The sequence below is a fragment of the Lemur catta genome, chromosome 7 (genome assembly GCF_020740605.2).
Source record: "Lemur catta isolate mLemCat1 chromosome 7, mLemCat1.pri, whole genome shotgun sequence".
In the NCBI taxonomy this organism is placed as follows: domain Eukaryota; kingdom Metazoa; phylum Chordata; class Mammalia; order Primates; family Lemuridae; genus Lemur; species Lemur catta.
Genome location: NC_059134.1, coordinates 72074355 through 72091151, shown reverse-complemented (window position 1 = coordinate 72091151; position 16797 = coordinate 72074355). Strand labels below are relative to the sequence as shown.

Genomic DNA, 16797 nt, shown 5'->3' with positions numbered 1-16797 from the left:
ATGGTAATTTTCCTTTCAAACAGTATGTGTGTTTATGAAGTACGGACATTCACAAAGGGAATTTATATTTATTATCCCGTGTAGTATGTATACATCCCAGCCGTGGACTTCATTCAAGAAAAAACAAGCTGTAATTTAGAGTGATAAAGGCACCAAATTAGGCCCCGTTGAACCATAAGCACAGCGTTACCTCTCGAGCTGCCCACTGCTCACCTGGTAGCTCCTGCCAGTTGTCATTCACACGGTTTCCCACTTCTATGGTTTATAATCTCTGAGGCTCACAAGAGGTCTCTATTTGGGGAATATATTCATTCATTCGTGTTCAGTAGGCACCTTCATCTTAAAATGTCTAACACAGAACTGTTGATTTTCTCCCCCAAGCCCATTCCTCTCCCAGGCCTCCTCAACTTCATAAATGCACTACTATCCACCCATTGCTCAAGGAGTCAGTCCTGATCTCATCTCTCTCTCTCTCTTTCTCTCTCTCTCTCTCTGTATACACACATAATCCATCAGCAGGTCTTAGAAACCCTACCTCCAAACAGACTGTAAATCCATTTCTCTGTCCCTACTGCTACCAGCCTACTCAGAGCCACCTTCTCATCCTGCCTTGTCCTCTGCAATGCAGTAGCCTCCTAAATCAGCTCCCTTCATTTCTCCCTGGAAATCCAACCTTCTGAGGGCGCCTTTTCAAATGTAAATCAGCACCTACCATTCTCTACTTAAAACCTCCTGTGGCTTCTGAGCACACTCAAATAAACCAGCTCCTCACTGGGCATCCCGAAGCCTTGTTTCCCCTTCTCTCTTAAGGCCTGCCTCTCCCCTAGCTCACTTGGCCCCAGGCACACCATAGTTGCCCTCCCTGCTGTACCTGGACCTGGCAAAACTCCTTCCTTCCTACTTCTGACCTTTGCATTCATCATTTCTTCTGCCTGGCAAGTTCTTCCCCCAGGTGTTTGTATGGCCGCTTCTTGTCTTTCAGGTCGCAGCTCAGAGGCCCCCTTATTGGAGAGGACTGACCACTTGTCCTGCTGAATCCTACCAGTCTGTTTTGTTTTGTTTTCTTTTTTTTTTTTTTTTGAGACAGAGTGTCACTTTGTTGCCCGGGCTAGAGTGAGTGCCGTGGCGTCAGCCTCGCTCACAGCAACCTCAAACTCCTGGGCTTAAGCGATCCTACTGCCTCAGCCTCCCGAGTAGCTGGGACTACAGGCATGCGCCACCATGCCCGGCTAATTTTTTCTATATATATTTTTAGTTGGCCAGATAATTTATTTCTATTTTTAGTAGAGACGGGGTCTCGCTCAGGCTGGTCTCGAACTCCTGACCTCAAGCGATCCACCCGCCTCGGCCTCCCAGAGGGCTAGGATTACAGGCGTGAGCCACCGCGCCCGGCCCTGTTTTGTTTTCTTTCTAACTCTTATTAATACCTAGTTGCATTCTGCTGATTTTTGTATCTCCTTGCTTGCTGTTTCCCCCCTTAGAATGTAAGCCCCTTGAGGACAGGGACCTTGTGTCTTGTTCACTGCTGGATTCCCTGCAGCTAGAACCATACTTGACTATTACGAGCACTCTGTAACTATTCATCCATTCATTTATTCTTCAATTCCAGTAGATGAAAAGATAAATAAGTAGGTGAAACACAGAAGATTTTTCAGGTAGCAAAACTATTCAGTATGATGCTATAGTGGTGACTCAATGTCATTATACATTTGTCAAAACCCATAGAATATACAATACCAAGAGTGATCCCTAATGTAAACTGTGCACTTTGAGTGCTAGTGATGTGTCAATGCAGCCGCATCAGCTGTAACGAATGTGGGACTCTGGTGCAGATGTTGATGGTGGGGGAGTCTGTGTGTGTAGTCAGGACGTACATGGGAACTGTCTGTACGTTCTGCTTGATTTTACTGTGAACCTAAAATTTCTCTAAAAACTAACCTGTTTAAAAGGTAGAATACGTTAATGTAAATTAAAAGCATTAATCCTATTGTTCTATTTGTCCTATTTTGTACTATAACAACTTTTTTTATTGGCATAGAGTTCAATAAAATTTTACTGTTTGAAAGAAAAAAAAGAAAGGGCTGGGCATGGTGGCTCATGCCTGTAATCCTAGCACTCTGGGAGGCCAAGGTGGGAGGATCCCTTGAGGCCAGGAGTTCAAGACCAGCCTGAGCAAGAGTGAGACCCCATCTCTACAAAAAAATAGAAAAGATTAGCCAGATGTGGTGGCACATGCCTATAGTCCCAGCTACTCGGGAGGCTGAGGTAGGAGGATCTCTTGAGCCCAAGAGTTTGAGGTTGCTGTGAGCTACGATGACACCACTGCACTCTAGCCCAGGCGACAGAGTGAGACCCTGTCTCATAAATAAATAAATAAATAAATAAGTAAGTAAGAGACAGATTCTTTTCCCAAGGGAGTTTGACCCCTCTGAATCAGCCACGGCATGGTCTTTCTGGGCTTACCTTGCCAAGATGCTCGTCTCCCTGCACTGTCACTGTGGACTGGGCGCTCAGCTCCCTAACCTAGCACTTGTGCTTTGTGGTAGCCTGGTCGATGTATATGGAATGAATTGAAATGAATTGGGCACAGTACCAGATACAGAGCAGGTATTCAGTAGGTATTTATTCAGTGATTGGAAACCATAGGGAGAATTCTATCTGAGATTTGTGCCATCTGTTCCCATATGAACTCTAGTACCCCTAATATTCTTCCTGCATGTGGATTCTTTTAGACCTGCCACTGGGTTCCAGAAGAGACCTTCTTACCTCATGCCCACTATTGCTCTAATTCCCTAGCTTCCTCTCCCGCCCACTGGCGATTCTCAGACAGGCTTGCAGAGAACCATGCAGGGAGGCTCCTCTGGGGAGGACCAAGCTCCAGGAATGGCAACATTCCAGCTGCTCCTGGACCCAGAGCTGCATCTGTGCCCCCACCCCTCTGCTGGTCCCCCTCAGAGATCACTGGGTTCATTTAATAAGATGATATTTAATGGAAACAATTTGGAAGTTTCAGCCAGGTCTTAAGCACCTGCACACAAGCCAGGCCAGGGAGACATAGTGGAGCAGGTCATGAGGAACAGTTGAGGAGTACATGTGTGCTGTGGGTTCAGCAAGAGTCAGCAAACTTGGACTCCAAGGCAGCCAATGTGGTCTCAGGCTAAACTAATAGAGGTGGAGCTTTTAGGACTATGTGTGCATCTTGGTGGGCTCATCATCTCTGGAGCCCTCAGCCGACTCTGGGTACCATGATCCTAGAGGGATGATGATAACCTGGAATCTGCTGAGAGGAGGGGGCCCTGGCTGGCAATGGGGACAGGCCACTAGTTCATACAGAGGGAGGATGTATCAACTGGAGTGATAAAAAATCTGAGAGGACAAGAGAGCTATCTGTAAACACCTGATGGGATTCAAATCCGAAGGTGCTGCGTGTATAAGCCCTTACTGCTCCATCTGCCAGAGCCAGACTCCTTTTGGCAAGCACTGGGCCCCGCCAGACCTGCTGATCCACAGCCTGGCCCTGGGACCATGTCACAGGGTGTGCTGACTTCTCCCAGCCTGTTTCTTCATCCATAGAGTGTGACCAAAACACATCTTCCTAGGCTGCTGTGTTAAGTGAGATGGGTCATATTAGAGCCCATAGCACCATACGTGATCATAGTAGGCCCTCGAGAGGGTTAGTTTCCCTTTCTGTCCCCTCTCCCCGGGCAGCTGATAAGCCCAGAAAGCCAGCAGTTCTAACAGGGAACACAGACTTCAGAAAGACAGTCTGTGTGGAGGATTTCAGTTGTTTGTAAAACAGGCCAACACGTTTCCACCTTGTAAGTTCTAAATCTGTCATCCCTCGCTCCCTAGATCTAAGAATAGTCACCCACTGGAGCCAACGTGCCACGGCACGCTCTCTCCACAGGTGACTGAGGAAATGTGTCCACAGCAGCCTCCTACTCGGGTAGGGGGTGGGGGAGGGCTGGCCTCTGCCTCTGCCAGCTTAGCTGTTTCTGAATCTCACTCATACTCAACTTTCTCTTCCATACAGCGTTGTTCCAAACACTGCCTCACTGGGCTGCTCTGTCAGATGAGGGGTATGCGGTGATTCAAAGGGGGTGGTGGAGAGCAGTGGGAAGGCAGGGGTGGGGACCTCTGGCATAGTATTGCCCCACTGTGGACCTGTTTCCTCCTAGGTAAAGGGAAAGAGATGGATCAAGAAAACTAAACAACCTTTTCAGCAACGGGTTTTTTTGTTTTTTTTTTTTTTTTTTTTTTTGGAGACAGAGTCTCGCTCTGTTGCCCGGGCTAGAGTGCCGTGGTGTTAGCCTAGCTCACAGCAACCTCAAACTCCTGGGCTTAAGCAATCCTCCTGCCTCAGCCTCCCAAGTAGCTGGGACTACAGGCATGTGCCACCATGCCCAGCTAACTTTTTCTATTTTTAGTTGTTTGTCTTTATATTTTTAGTAGAGACGGGTCTCACTCTTGCTCAGACTGGTCTCGAACTCCTGACCTAGAGCAATCCTCCCACCTTGGCCTCCCAGAGTGCTAGGATTACAGGTGTGAGCCACCGGGCCTGGCCTGAGCAACGGGCTTTTAAAAGAGGTTCCAGAATGGTCCCCAGCCTTGCAGCTTGAAACCCATCAATTCAACACATTTTTACTTATCACCTGAGTAAGGGCCATTCCTCTGTCTGGTTTAAAGGAGCCAGCCTGAGGAGTGTGCGCCCCTCCACTCTGCTCTTCTGTCTCCACCTTCCTTCTCTCTCTTTCTTACACATCCATACCCACCCACACCACCACACCAGTTCTCCAGGATCGGAAGACTTTTTGGTTTGTCTCAGCTGGGCTCAGTTCCTGCAGCAGGACACCAGGTATGTTCTAGAGCAGCCTTCCAGCCATTGCAGCATTCTCCTGGTGGTGAACTGAAATCGGTCATTCCCTTGGCTGCTTCTCCCCACACCAGTGGCTTCTCTTTTGGTCCTCTGAGAAAGAACAAGGCAGCTCCATTCTCTCACTAGCCATTCATTCATTCATTCGTTTGTTCATTCATACAGCAGTATTTATTGAGCACTGATGTATGCCCAGCACTGTTTCAGGAGCTAGGATAGAACAGCAAACAAAACACAGTCCTGACTCTCAAAGAGCCTAGTGTTTTGGTTAGGAGAAATAGATAATAAAATAAATAAACTGGAAAAAAATACATGAAGAAAAATAAAGCAGGCGAGACAGAGACAGGAGCAGGGGTAGATTGCTGTTTCATACAGAGTTTTCAGGAAGGTCTCAGATAAGGTGATATTTTAACAAATATCTGAGCAACATGAGGGAGTGAGTCTGTGGCTGTCAGGGGCAAGAGTATTCTAGACTGCAGGAACAGCAGGTGCAAAGGTTCTGAGGCCAGTACTGTCTGAAGAAGAGTAAGAGAGTCTGTGTCGCTATGGCGATGTCAGCAGAGCGGAACATGGTAGAACTTGGCATCAGAAAAGGAGCTAGGGACCAGCTGTTGTTTATTCTGAGTAAGGGGAGAAGCCATTGGAGGGTGCTGAAGAGAGCAGTGCCATGTCTGACAGGTTTTAACAGGATCACTCAAGCTGCTCTGTGGAGAATAGACCACAGGAGGCAGTAGAGGTGGCAGAGAGACCAGCTGGGAAGCCCCTGAGAGGCAATGTGACTGGTGAGAAGTGGCCAGATTCTAGCTGTGTTTTGAGCATTATTTTCCTAAATCCCTTCTTCCACAGGCCCTCGCTTTTTCTTGCCTGGTGGACAGCCACAGCCTCCTTGCCTCCAGCCCTCACCCCCTTCTACTGTCACCCCATTCTTGGGACTGCCATGGATCTTGGTCTGGAGGGGTCCCTTGGCCAGCCTGCTGCCACACACAGCCTTCTCTGAGGCAATTTGGGCCACAGACCTAAAACATCTCCTGAATAAGTTGGCAGGTGAACAGCCCCACTTCCTCATTCTGGAGGAGCTTCTTCCTGCTGCTCAGCTCCTGCCTTGAGGGTATCACTGGCCCCAGGGAGTGATGGATAGACGAAGTATTGAAAGGGCGTGTCTTAGTCTGTTTTCTGCTGCTATAAGAGCATATCAGAGATGGGTAATTTATAAAGAAAAGAGATGTATTAGGTCATCAAATATGAAATGTCTGATTTCGAATCAAAAGTGTAGTTTATTATATCTTAGACAAGAAGCAGTACAATTAATCAAAGTATCCACTGAAACTTTCAACACAACTTTGCCATCTTAACAGTAGCTTGTTTATGCCAGCAGTGAAGAAGCCTGGAGAGTGAGTGGTCATGAAATCACCAAAGGCATTTTCCACAACTTGTTGAGAATTCAATATTTTTCATTGCAAGAAGTGGTCCAAAGCCTGGAAGAAGTGGTAGTCAGTTGGTGCAAGATCTGGTGAATACGGTGGATGACAGAGAGTTTCCAAGTCCAGCCTCTGTAGTTTGAGCAGCATTGTTTGTGTGACACGTGGTTGAGCATTGTCTTGCAAGAGGATTGGCTTGTCTCTATTGACCAATCTCGGCTGCTTACTCACAAGCATTTTCATCATTTCGTCCAGTTGGTTGCAGTAGACATTCCCTGTAATCAATCAGGTTTCATGAAGCTGTAGTAGGTAATACCAGTGCTGCACCACCAGACGCCATTAGCTTTTTTTGATGAGTATTCAGTTTTGGACTCTGTTTTGGCACTTCATCTTTATCCAACCACTGTGCTGAACATGTGTGTTTGTCAAAAAGAATCCATTTTTCATCACATGTAACAATATGGTATAGAAATGGTTCTCCTTTAATGTCATGACAGCAAAGGCAAGCTTAGAGACAATTTCTTTTCTGACACTTGTTTAATTCATGCAGAACCCACCTATCCAGCTTCTTTACCTTTCCCATTTGTTTCAAATGGTCCAATATTGTTGGAATAGTAACATCAAACCTTGCTGCTAATTGCATAGGTTGAGATGGATTTGCTTCCACCATAGCTTTCAGCTCATCATCATCCACCTTGATCTCAGTTCACCCAGGGGGCTCATTTTCAAGATTAAAATCACCAGAAGGGAACTTCTCAAACCATTGATGTACTGTGCGTTCATTAGCCACATCCTTCCCAAACACTTCATTGATATTAATATTTCAAGCTGTCTGTGCTGCACTGGTTCCACAACAGAACTCATTTTGAAAATAACATGAATTTTTGACTTTTCCATGGTTTCACAAAAATTTCTCTTAAAAAAATTTGAAAGATAATCACAAGCGAAAACATGTATTTGAAAGACTGAGAATATACCTTCATAATAAACATAAAACAAAAAGTGTCAAAGTGAAATGTTAAAGATAACTATTAGATTTACTACTTAAGGAAACCGGACATTTCATACTTAATAACCTAATATTTGGCTCATGGTGTGGAGGCTGGGAAGTCCAAGGTCAAGAGACCACATCTGGTGAGGACCTTCTTGCTGTGTCACAACACGGCCAAAGAACAAGCAAGCAGGCAAGACAGGAAAAGAGGGCCAAACTCCTGTGATAACTAACCCACTCCTTCAATAACTAACCTACTCCTGCAAAAATGGCATGAATGCATCCATGAGGGTAGAGCCCTCACGACCTAATTACTTCTTAAAGGTCCCACCTCTCAATATTACTGCATTGGGGATTATATTTCCAACACGTGCGTTTTGGGGGACACATTCAAACCATAGCAGGGCTCAGCACTGACAGTGCCTCTTCCCTCAGCCAGGCCCAGTGGGACCACTATCTTCACAGCCATACTCATGGCCACTATTCTGCAAGAGCTGCCCCTGTCCTGGGTCAGCGTGACCAGATACAGAGGCTTGTAGCTCTCTGTTCTTGATGCCTGTGGTCGGGAAGCTGCTCAGGCCACTGGGAATAAAAACAAGCAGCCAGGCACAGGGGTGGGGTGGATGGCACTGGCTCTCAGCAGTACGTGTGGGTGTGCCCCTCTCCTGCAGCTCTCCAGCCAGCACAGGGGGCTGGGGAAGGCGGCGGGCAGGGGAAAGGCTCAGACTCATTTCTACTCGGTAGCTTTATCCCAAGTGCCTGTCCTGTGCACCCAAGGCCTGATTGATGAGCCAGCCCTGCTCCTAGTACCCCATTCCAACCCCCAGCTCACAGACTGGTGAGAGGGTTACCAATAGAAATACTTTTATGCTTGGAGAGGTCTGAGTACCCGTTGGAGCTCAGAGGAGATGAAACTAACAGCCTTCCAATAGCTCAGCGGGACCCAGCCCTACACCCAGACACAATTCACTTCTGTGACAGAATAAACCATTGAGATCAATGAAGGCAGGTCAGAGTGGACAGATTTCAATGGGTACTTTTTTTTTTGTTTTTGAGACAGGGTCTTTTTCTGTCGCCCCAGCTAGAATGCAGTGCCGTCATCGTAGCTCACTGCAACCTCAAGCTCCAGGGCCAAGCCATCCTCCTGCCTCAGCCTCCCGAGTAGCTGGGACTACAGGCACCTGCCACCATGCCTGGCTTTTATTGATACTCTCTATTTGAGATTGGTGAACTCTTATCTTTCAAAATCCAGCAAGAATTAATCTCCAGAATGTTCAGTGACACTCACCTTCTGTTCCCAATAGAGCACATCATCCTCTCCTCTATGCTACTACCTCTGTCCCTTAGAAATAGTTTTTTTATCATCACCCTGTGTTACTGCTTTTTGAAATATTTGAACAGTACACAACAAAGAAAATGAGTCACCCTCCCCCCATTTCTCCCTCTCTTCCTCAAAGACTGTTCTCAGTTTAGGATGTATTCTTTAGGATCTGTACATATAAAAATGCACAGGGGCTTTACATAACTTTATGTAAAAGAGAAAAAAGTTTTAATACATAGGGTCAGACCCTGGTTTTTTGAAACACTCCTCTTTTGATGGATATTTTGGGGTTCCCCCCAGTCTTCTGCAGTTACAGACAGTGCCACAGCAAACACCGTTGTGCGTGCCTCCTTGTGTAACGCGCCGTCAGCTCCCACAGTCGTCTTTCCCCGTGGCTGTCTTCCCCAGTGGACTGGGGCCCTGAGGGCACAAACGGAATTTTCCCCTTCTCAGAGTTTGTGTGCAGCACGGGCCCTAAGCCAGAAGAAGCACCCATGTGATGAACTAAAGGCACTCAGTTTGGGCAAGAGCACGACAATGTGCATGGCCTGGGTGAATCCAGGGAGCGGATAGCACACCTGTGGGGCTGCAACAAGTGAGCTGGGAAAGGGGTGATGAGGCCAAGAGGGACGACCACGCAGGGCCTGGAGAGCCAGCTAAGGGGCCTAGACTTGGTCTCATAGGTGGTGGGGAGACAGGAGATATTCTAGAGGAGGACCTAGACCAGGCTGTGTTTTTGTCTGATCCTTCCCTCCCCTCAGGCAGCGGCCTCCGCATAAAGGATAAAGTCGCTGTTGCAGTCATCCCGGCAAGAGAGGTGAGGACCTGAACTCCTTTTTCTATTCTGAAGTTGCCTTCTAGACCCAAAGCACTTCAGGAGGCCTGAATTCTGGGTTCCTCACTCACCATTCCTTGCTCACAGGAGGACACTAGGGACCATCACACCATTTGCTGCCAGGAGGCTGTGATCCCTGTGAGTTTGGGTGGCTGTACACCCAGATTGTTCCCCAAAATCACCCTGCTCCGAGGCCAGCTCCATCCGCCCTGACATGTACCAGCTTCCTGAATCCAGAACTTTCCTCTCTGTGAGGGTGCTCAAACCTCACCCGTCCTCTCTCTCAGCCTGGTGTTGCAGAAGAGCGGCCCTGACTGATGGTCTAAGCTGTGTGAGCTCTTGGACAGGAGGAGACATCTGAACCCTGAGCTGCCTGACCCTCGTGCCGTCCCTTCCTCCTCTTCACACCGCCCAGCAGCCCGAGCTCACAGCCCCGGCGAGGTTCCTGCTCCTCTGCACGGTGTCTCTCTCACCAGCTGCAGCTCTGGCCTTCCATCTCTGATCTTGTCCCCACACAGGTGGCCTGTTACTGTGTACCTTTTGTTAATTACCCAGGAAGCAGTGTTTTGCTAGGGAGAACAGTAAAACAGCAGAAGAGGGGCTGGAGCCAGACTGTCTGGGTTGGAATCCAGCTCTACTTCTTGCCACCTGTGTTCCCTTGCACAGTTCACGTCACCTCTCTGCAAAATGAGGATAATATTAGATTGTACCTCAGAGGCTTGTTGTGAGGATTCAGTGAATTAGTACTTGTAAAGTGCTTATCACAGGGCTTGTACACACCGAGTAGTCAGTGATTCTATTACCATTTTTACATGCTCTGGAACTACTGAAGGAGCCTCAGATTAAGAGTCCTGGATTCTAGTCCTGACTAGAATGGGTATGTGACCACAGGCAAGTTATTTTACCTCTCTGAGCCTAGTTACCTCAACTGTGAAAGGGAGGTAGTCACACCTCAGAGGGTTGCTGGGGAAATTAAGGTGGCATTTGTGTGAAACTGAGAAGCACTGTCCCTAGGTTGCAGCCCTTGTCCTCATGGTCAGAGGTCACGTCTCCAGCTATCACATCCACATTCCAGTGACAGGATGGAGGAGGGATGAAGAAGGAGGCAGAGGGCATATCTAGATGGCTTTCAAGGAAAGTTACCATAAGCTATAATATTACAGAACAGTTTGAACCTCACTGGTCACACCCAGCGACAAGAAAGGTTGGGAAATATGTCCTTACTCCCTGGTGCAGGGGACAATTGGGAGGCTGTGCACACACGCTCAGGTGTTTGTGCCTCCTCGGCAAGGCCCTCCCACAGAAATGCTGCCCCTCCCTAGCATTGGGCTGCAGTCCCAGCACCATAAGGCCTTAGGAGGACCCAGGTTGCCAAGAAGCTCAGGCAGGTGCCACAAGGCCTGAACAGATTTGGGTATTATGTCCAGTTTGTGCCAGCAACCCTGCCAGTCCTGAGGTTCCACTGCCTGCAGGTTTCTTAGGCTGATGCAAGTGTGGTGGGCTGTGAGCACCATAGCTTGTCATGGCCTATCCTGAGCCCTGTGAGCAGGGGGCCTGAACTCCAAGGGGAGAGGGAATCCCTCTGTAAATATGGGGCTCCCCACCCAAGGTTCGGCCGTGTGCCCCTGGGCCATTCAATCTCCATCAACCAGGCAGGATTTCAGTGTCCTTGAGCACCTGGTAAGTGCCAGGCACACTGCAGAGAGCCCTGTAAAACCAGGACTCATCCTCTAACTTACCTGTTTTGAAAACTGGATGTTCCATGTTGCGGTTAGCTTAGGGGGAGGCTTTCCGTAGGCCACCCTCCTTCCTCTCTCACATGTTGTCTACGTGAGAACAGTCCACACAGTGGTATCTTGCTGAGTCCAGAGTTCAGGGGTCTGGCCGTCTTCACTGTGCCCCTGAAAACGGGGTCCTAAGCGAGGTTGGGGGGGCGTGTGAACACTATTCTAAAATGCTGGAGGAGCTCATTACTGAAGGATGTCCTGCTGTGAGTCCTTCTATTAAGGGGATAACCAATCCTTTGCTTTCTGAGTTCAGCGGCCTGGTTTTTTTTCTATAGGAGGTTTGTGGAAAGTGTTTGGAAACCCCAAACTTCTTGTCATTCTACCTTGGGCCTTCCCATCTGCTGCGGCCTCTCCCTCTGCTCCGTGCCTTTGCCACTGGTGTGGCCTTCTCTTCTCGCCATGGGCTGCCTCCCACATGGGTCTGAGCTGTCACCATGTGTCAGGCACTGTGCTGGGGCATTAATCCTCCTCCTGGCAACCCTGTGAAGTAGGTGGGGACCTAAGTCCCATTATCACACGGCTATGTGGTAACATGGGACCCAGGACAGCATGGCATAGTCCATAGCAAAGAGTGTATATTATGTATCATACCGAGGTCGGCACACTGTGATCAAATCTGATTTGTGGCCTGTTTTTGTATGACACTGCAAGCTAAAAATGGTTTTTCAAGGGATGTGAAAAAGAATAATATGAGACAGAGACCTGATATGGCCCTTATGAAATCTTTCCTGCCTGCCCTTTAGAGAGTAAGTTTGGCCAGCCTTGGTGTATTATATGCAGAGCCGCACTGCCTGGGCTCTAGAGCCTCAGTTGTATCATCTACAAAAGCAGAATAATCTGTAAAACGTGCCTGCGTCTCATGGTTGTTAGAATTATACGGGATGAAGCATAGAAAGACCTGACCCTGGGTAAGCTTTCTTTGGAAGTACTGGGGAAAATATTTCTGGGCCTTTGCCAGGCTTCTCGACCCAGTGGGCATGAGAGTCTTGGCTCTAGGTCTCCGGCTACCCTGGCCCTGAACGTGGCTTCCTCAGAGTGCGTTCCCTTTGGCAGGAGGAGAGGGACCTGCCAGATGCCCATTGTGCCGCATCCTGCTGGTAGGTCAGTTCTGCCTTCCTCCCGCCCCCATCCCTGCTGACGGTCAGCTGGTGCCACTCACCAGGGCTGGGCACAAAGCCCACACCAGGTGCCCATTAGGCCTGAAGGTCCCCGGCCTCTTCCACTCTCCCCACCTCGAGCTTCAGAGCAGCCTGGCTGAAGCTCCTGCTTAACTGTAGGAGCTGTGGCCTGGGGTTCATCCTCTCTGTGTGCGCTTCCTCGTCCGCAGGCCAAACGGGCAGACATCTGTGTTTCCCCAGACCCAGGTTTGTGGCCAGCGATGCCTTCCTACTAGGGAAAAGGAAAGGGAAGGGTAATCCCGGGGCCCAGCCAGCCTCCCTCTCTTGAAAGAGTGGTCTGCAAAACAGATTTTCAGTGCACAATGAGTTTAATGTAAACATTTAAAAATCCAAATCATTGAAAAACCAAAAAGAATATTTTCCAATCTAGATAGGGATAGGTTTTCAATTCTTATAAGCAGTGGAAGCACTTGTAACATAAAAGATCAATAAATTTTACTACATAGAACCATAAATGTATCAAAAGATTTAAAACAAAATTTTAAGTCAAACTGAGAAAAAATATTGATGCCAAATATGGCAGAGAAAGAATTAATATCCTTAAAATAAAAATCTTTAAAACAACAAAGCTCTTAATAGGCAATGATAGCAACAACTAATGCTTATGTAGTATTATGTGTCAGGCACCATTCTACCTATTTTGCACATATTTTACTTATTCATTTAATTCTTGTAAACAACTCTATGAGAAAGGTACTACAGTATTATTATCCTCATTTAACAGATGAGGAAACTGAGAGGCTAAGTATCTCATACTGAGTGCCCACAATGACACAGTTAATGAATGGTGAAGCTGGAATTTGAACCAAGTTCATCTGGCTCTTGAGTCTGACATTTAAACTCTTCTATACTGACCAGAAAAAAGATACAAAGCAGACAGTACACAAAACAGGAAATATAAATATCTGAGAAACATAAGAATTATTTTTTAATTTCAGTGGTAGTCAAAAAAGTACAAATTAATAAAACAATGTGACACCATTTTTGTCTTTAAATTAGGAATTATTTATATACTACATTATAATACTAATAAATACTGTCTGGAGTGAGACAGAGACTCCCACAGATTGCTGAAGTTACATTCAAGTGGCCTTTCTGAAAACTATTCTGGCAGTACTCAAAACGGTACTCCGAAGCCTCAAAAATGTCTATACCCTTTGACCAGGAATTCCCATTCTAAGAATCTGAGAAAATAATTAGGGAGATAGACAAAGACTCATGCATAAAGATGTTCACAGCAATGCTATACAAAATAATGAAAAATTAGAGACAACCTACATATCTGATAATAGGATACAGGTTAAGTAAATTGTTTAATCTTCATAATGGGCAATTAGGCAGCCATTAGAAATAAATCTGTATAACAAAAGACATTATAAACAAAGTGAGAGACATACCACAGACTTCTGGGAGAAGACATTTGCAATGAACATAACAACAAAGAATTATATAAACAAAAGAATACACAGAGAAAACTTACAAATCAACCAGGAAAAGGCAAACAACCAAGGAACAAGATAGGCAAAGAATGAAAATAGGCAGTTCACAGAAGAGGCGACTTAAATGGCTAATAAACATAAAGTGCTACTCCCTAGTAGTCAGGGAAATGCAAACTAATTACGTACTTACCAGAATATAAAGAGTCTAAAGGCAAAGATACAGGGAAACAAATTCATATCTATTGCTGATGGGAACATAAATGACGACAGCCATTGGAGAGGTATTTGGCTGTACTTGTTAAAATTCAACATGCAGTTCCCTTGAGTCACAAACACTTCTAGGGATTGCCCTGTCCAAACACCGGTTTGTACAAGGAGACATGTTCAAAGATGTTCACTGCAGCACTGTCTATAATGGCAACCATATTAGTATCGTTGTATAATATTATTACATAGTATATTTTAAATGGTATAATAAAATAGCAACAATGATAATTACAGAACTGTCCATCAGAAAGGACATGAATAAGTGAAATATGATTAATGCATAATAGGATATTATGCACAGTTAATATAACTGAACTAGATCCATAACTACCAGCTCAGATAAACTTCAGAATCAAGGCTGAGTGTGAAGAGCAAGTGGCAAAAATGATGCTATTTATGTAAATCTTTAAAACAAACTAAAAATACCACACTAAATATCAACTATTTAAGGACACATATATGTAGAAAAATATAAAACAAGCATGAAAGTAATGTATACCAAGTTCAAGAGAGTGGCTACTTCTGGGAAGGAGGGCAGGATAGAGGGGCAGGGGTGGGAGCTGGGCCTTCAGCTGTGTCTTAATGATCTTTTTAAGGGAAGGGGTGAAGCAAATGTGGCAAAATGTTACCAGTGTTCTAAATCTGAGTGGGGATGTGTGCCTTCTGTTAAATTATTTTCTGTACTTTTCTGCATATTGAGCTATTTCAAAATTTCAAGCAAATTATTTTTAATATACTTTTTGAATAATTTGCAGTTCCATGGAGAAATGTTTATGTTATAATGTTGAGGGATAAACACAGGACAAAAATATACCCAAATATTTATAAATTTCACAAATTAAAAGTTTGAAAGAGATCCCCAAAATACTCATAAGTAGTGGGCAAGAGTCTGCAAGTTTGCTTTTCTTTACATATCCATGTTTTCCATTGTCTTTCTTTTTCTTTCTTTCTTTCCTTATGCCATGAAGATGTATTGGTTTTATATCCAGAAAAAATGTTGTTTAAAACAACCACAGAAAAATGTGGGTGAGTTTAGACCCTAGGAGAGGGTGCAAAGCCTAGGAAGAGGGGCTGCGATGCAGTTGAAGTGTCACGGACTGTCGGGGTTACCTGAGCTTCGGTGCTGGCTTGGCCACTTTCCGGCTGTCTGACTCTGAGTTTGTTCACTCTTTTATCTATTCAACAAACACCTGTTGAGCACCAGCTGTGTACCAGGCACTGTGCTAGAGATAGAGCAATGAGTAAAACATACAAGTTCCTTCCGCCCCCACAGAGTGCACAGCCTAGTGAAGAGGGGACCTATAGTAAACACAGCACCACATAGGTCATGTCACTACTGAGCGCAAGGTCCTCGTGAGGGAGAGCACAAGGGCAGTGCCGAGAATCGAATTGGATTGGGTAGCCAGAGAACCTGGCCTCTGAGTGACACTTAATCTGGAATCAAAAGGATGAGGAGGTCTGGGAACCCGGGAAAGTGGGGACTTTGAGAGAAAGGAAGGCCCCACAGGGCACAGTGAAGGAACCCAAAGAAAGCCTGGCTTCTGGCTGCCGTGAGGGAGGGCGAGAGTTGTGCAAGGAGAGGCCGGCAAAATTGTATCACGGCCTCGTGGGCCAAGGTTATGCCTCCTTAGGGACCGTGGGAAGTCATTGAAGGGTTTTAAGCAGCAGGGTGATGCGTGATTAGATTTGTGATTGTCACAGATCACCTTGATGCTCTTCGAAGATCAGAGTGGATGGTGAGCAGCCCAGTTAGTTAGTTGGCGATGGCAGCGGAGAGGGAGAGACGTGGAGAAAGACTGGAGATATTTTTGGAGGCATAGGCAGCAGGTCTTGGTGATAGATTATCCGTGGAGGGTGACCGTGAGGGAAGCGCCAAGGAGGAAAGCCGGGTGAGGGGCCTGAAGAGCTGTGGTTGGTGGGAATGGGAAACGCTGGGGTGGGCGGGCAGCAGGGGTGGAGGCAGGGACAGTGAGCCACCGCCAAGTGTCCTGGAGCTCTGGCGTCTTCCTGGGTGCGGGAACTGGGGTTTATGATGATGCCTGTGCCCACTATCCAAACCTCTTCTACAGCGGTCTTCCCTCTCCTTCACAGGTGGGGCCTGTTACTCTTGGGGCTGGAATGAGCACGGCATGTGCGGAGATGGCACTGAAGCCAACATCTGGGCCCCGAAGCCCGTGCAGGCTCTGTGGTCGTCACCGGGACTCCTTGTGGGCTGTGGGGCTGGCCACTCCCTGGCCCTCTGCCAGCTGCCAGCACGCCCTGCACCAGGCCAGGATCCAAAGGTCACCTACCTTTCCCCAGATGCCACCAAGGACACTGAATCTCAGGAAACCATGGACAAAGAGAGAAACTGGAAGGGAAGACAATCAGAAACTTCAACCCAAAGCCAATCTGACAAGTCCAAAAATGTGAGACTGTGATAGAGAACCATTAATAAAGTGGCTTTTCCCACCAAAACGTTCCAGAGAATTGCTTTGTTGGGTTGTGGGGTTGGGCTGACCACAAACCAGAATGATGGGAGGCTGCCTGCCCCGTGTCTGGGGCTCATGGAGACAGACATCCTTTCTGCTCAGCAGATGAGAACAAGGGGTTAGGTCCTCACCACAGGACGTGGAAAGCTAAAACACCAGCAGGAAGGCTCCAGCCCTTCCTGGAAAGGAAACCCAGCCCTATCCCCGTGGGTGTGTG

At 46.9% G+C, this 16797-nt stretch overlaps 1 protein-coding gene across 8 annotated transcripts in view; it reads left to right on the top strand.

Annotated features, from left to right (window-relative positions):
* SERGEF (secretion regulating guanine nucleotide exchange factor) overlaps nt 1-16566 on the top strand; it is a 227434-nt gene extending 210868 nt beyond the window's left edge. For 3 of the 8 annotated variants that reach the window (XM_045557630.1, XM_045557627.1, XM_045557629.1), the window contains 2 exons: nt 9365-9420; nt 16201-16566. In XM_045557630.1, the coding sequence (XP_045413586.1) occupies nt 9365-9420; nt 16201-16521 (377 nt within the window). In that variant the 3' untranslated portion in view covers nt 16522-16566. Of the gene's footprint in view, nt 1-982; nt 1043-9364; nt 9421-16200 lie in introns of those variants that run through there. The other 5 variants (XR_006736471.1, XR_006736470.1, XR_006736469.1 and 2 more) reach the window with 5 other exon arrangements.
* Nucleotides 16567-16797: the final 231 nt, after the last annotated feature.